Consider the following 2,370-nt stretch of genomic DNA (forward strand, 5'->3'; position numbering starts at 1 on the left):
ACTTGGTCGGTTGCTGTCATAGCGTTCTGATAATAACGTTACGCGGATTTTGAAGTATCTACTGTTCGCTACGGAATCGCACGCTGCCCTTGCGAATAAGGTACTCCTTTAGACGACGCACTCGATGCAATTGAACCGTAGTCTCCGCCCCGTTGCTGCGTTCAATCTTGAGCTCATCTAGCGTGTCTCCCAGGGAAACCACCTTGACGACTTCTCCCTCATCAAGGAATCCTCGCTCTGAATCGGGGCAACACCAGACCATGTCACCTGGAAGAATAGAGTCTTTAGCTGCCAACCTACTTGGCCACGTTAACACAATCGAGTGTAGCTGCCCAAAGTAACCCCGGCGCTTGCCTCGATGAATGAACTTAGAATACTGTGCAGCTAACTGCAGCGGCAGATTGATCCCGGAAAGCCCCGACACGGGAGAAAAATCTTGCGCAGACACGAGCAACGATGCTGAATCTACAGAGCTTGACGATGCCTTGTCCTCTTTTTCCTCTTCGATGTCATGAAGAATTTCATCTTCAGTTTCGCTACCAGCGTTGTCTTCAATATGAGTCTCTGTCATTGAAGCTGCAAGTGGTGGTGTGCTTGTTTCTAGACTTTTTTGCTGCATCCGAACGAACTGAGTATCAACCACCTACACAATGAATCAATTAGTAAAGCTCTCACCTCTTGAACATCAGCGTCTTGCCATTCTACTGTGTCTCCATCGTCGGAGACAGATCCATCCAACTGATGCAGCTTTCGCTTGGTTCCTAGCTGGGTTGACATTATACATGTAAGTCCCTTAGACTATCACACTTTATCAATAAACCGCACCATTTTGGAGAAGATAGACGAGGCTGTCGATGTCGCGGTGCTGGGCTGCCATCATTGATGCTCTGTTAGTCCACACAATCAAAAATACAGTGACTTTCGTTCAGTGCTCACCACTTGAGCGCTCGGTCGACCGGTTATTTGCTCCGTTGAAGCCTCCGACTCAATAAAAGACGGAATGGGAGAAGAAAGAGAAGAATGAGAAGAAGAATTAGAGCTGGACGGGATGGAGAATTCATCCTCGTCATCGAGAGCTTCAATGTCGCCATCTCTCGACAATCCTGCAAACCCCACCGTCGAGATGCCGTTGCTATTGATCTCTGCCATTGCATTTGATTGTGTGTGTTTTCCAGTGTACAGTGCCAGCTTCTCTTGCCATTTCTACAGCATCAGATGAGTCAGCGGAGACCAATCGAGATGGAGAACATCACTTCGAACCTGCCGGAGTCGTTCCATGTCCTCGTCCGTAGAAGATTCACTCTGTTCTCGGTAGGAAGAGCACACGCGCTGGATCACACGCGAGTAGAACGCCTTCAGCGTCACTGCGTGCAGGTCACTCGGGATACTTCTTTCACTCGGTTCTCCAATGCTCTGCATTCCGCTGAATGGGTACCACCGAGCAATATGTGCACTACTGGAATGTTTTGTTTTGATGTTTGTATTGTTCGTATTAAGTACGACGCGAAAACGAACTTTTTTGGGGTGTTCATTGCTCATCGGCACAGTTCGACGTACATGTACAAAGCAAAGTGTGTTGCTTAGTGCACCAACAATGAAGCCGCAAAGACATTGATTAATTGGCGAGTGCGATTTTGACTACACACTCGCCTATAACAATCAAACTTTCCCCTCGACAGGACACAGCTTCACTTGTCTACCCTTTATTGGCGTAGATCTGTCACTTTCGTCGTCGTTTACTGGCGGAATTTCTCCGGGACGCCGTTGCGCAGGTCACGCTTACGCTGCAATAATACAATTGTAAAACGAATTGTCAAGTCATTACAGCCCACTCAAAGCTGCTCGCCGTAGAATTTCGGCACGTACACGTTCATCGGCTCCCATGACGTAGTAGAGGCCGAAGGGGAAGAGACCCCAGGCCGCCATGGACGTGAAAAACTCGCTGTCAAACTTGAAGCGCTTCTCCGAGTCTCCTCGCCAGTTGTTCCAGTTCTAGGGACCACAGCAAGGTCAGTATTGGCAGCCTTCGTGATACGTAGAGCTACGATAACAAGACAGCCGGACGCACCTCGATGTGCTTGTTCTTGCTGAGCGATCCACCGTGGCGGCGCTGGTTCTGCAGCTGAGTAAGCGCGCGCTTGGAGGCCGCTGAGCGGCGCAGGGTTGTAGCGAGCATCGAGATGAGAGGTTTCCTACGCTGCGAACCGCACAAATGGCCGCTGTCAGATCCCCCAACGACATTGGCTGAAACGCATGCAATATCTGACGATGATTGGTCCAAACCTGCCAATCAAATCAATTCTCCAGAACCACCGGAATATCCCAACTTGAGCTTGTGCAGCATACAGTTTCAATCGTACAGTATATTCA

General features: G+C 49.3%; 2 protein-coding genes across 2 annotated transcripts; both read right to left on the minus strand.

Annotated features, from left to right (window-relative positions):
• Nucleotides 1-591: 591 nt before the first annotated feature.
• On the minus strand, nt 592-1,460 carry PPTG_12000 (hypothetical protein). Its single transcript, XM_008908178.1, has 4 exons — nt 1,261-1,460; nt 937-1,203; nt 826-870; nt 592-765 (listed from the first exon to the last, which is right to left on the minus strand). Exons 1-4 carry the CDS (start codon nt 1,417-1,419, stop codon nt 601-603), a joined length of 636 nt encoding a protein of 211 aa, XP_008906426.1. The 5' UTR covers nt 1,420-1,460; the 3' UTR covers nt 592-600.
• A 276-nt stretch (nt 1,461-1,736) lies between these two features.
• On the minus strand, nt 1,737-2,176 carry PPTG_12001 (hypothetical protein; the record flags this gene model as incomplete). Its single annotated transcript, XM_008908179.1, has 3 exons — nt 1,737-1,784; nt 1,867-1,992; nt 2,069-2,176. The coding sequence occupies 3 exons, from the start codon at nt 2,174-2,176 to the stop codon at nt 1,737-1,739; spliced, it is 282 nt and encodes a 93-aa protein (XP_008906427.1).
• Nucleotides 2,177-2,370: the final 194 nt, after the last annotated feature.

This window comes from Phytophthora parasitica (genome assembly GCF_000247585.1).
Source record: "Phytophthora parasitica INRA-310 unplaced genomic scaffold supercont2.29, whole genome shotgun sequence".
Lineage (NCBI taxonomy): Eukaryota > Oomycota > Peronosporomycetes > Peronosporales > Peronosporaceae > Phytophthora > Phytophthora nicotianae.

Bases quoted from the DNA above. Each gene is read 5' to 3' on its own strand.
- PPTG_12000 (XM_008908178.1), bottom strand. From the start codon at position 1,419: ATGCAGAGCATTGGAGAACCGAGTGAAAGAAGTATCCCGAGTGACCTG. The intron at 1,204-1,260 runs GTTCGAAGTGAT...CTGATGCTGTAG, and splicing joins ACATGGAACGACTCCGGCAG to AAATGGCAAGAGAAGCTGGC. The intron at 871-936 runs GTGAGCACTGAA...CAATGATGGCAG, and splicing joins GTCGACCGAGCGCTCAAGTG to CCCAGCACCGCGACATCGAC.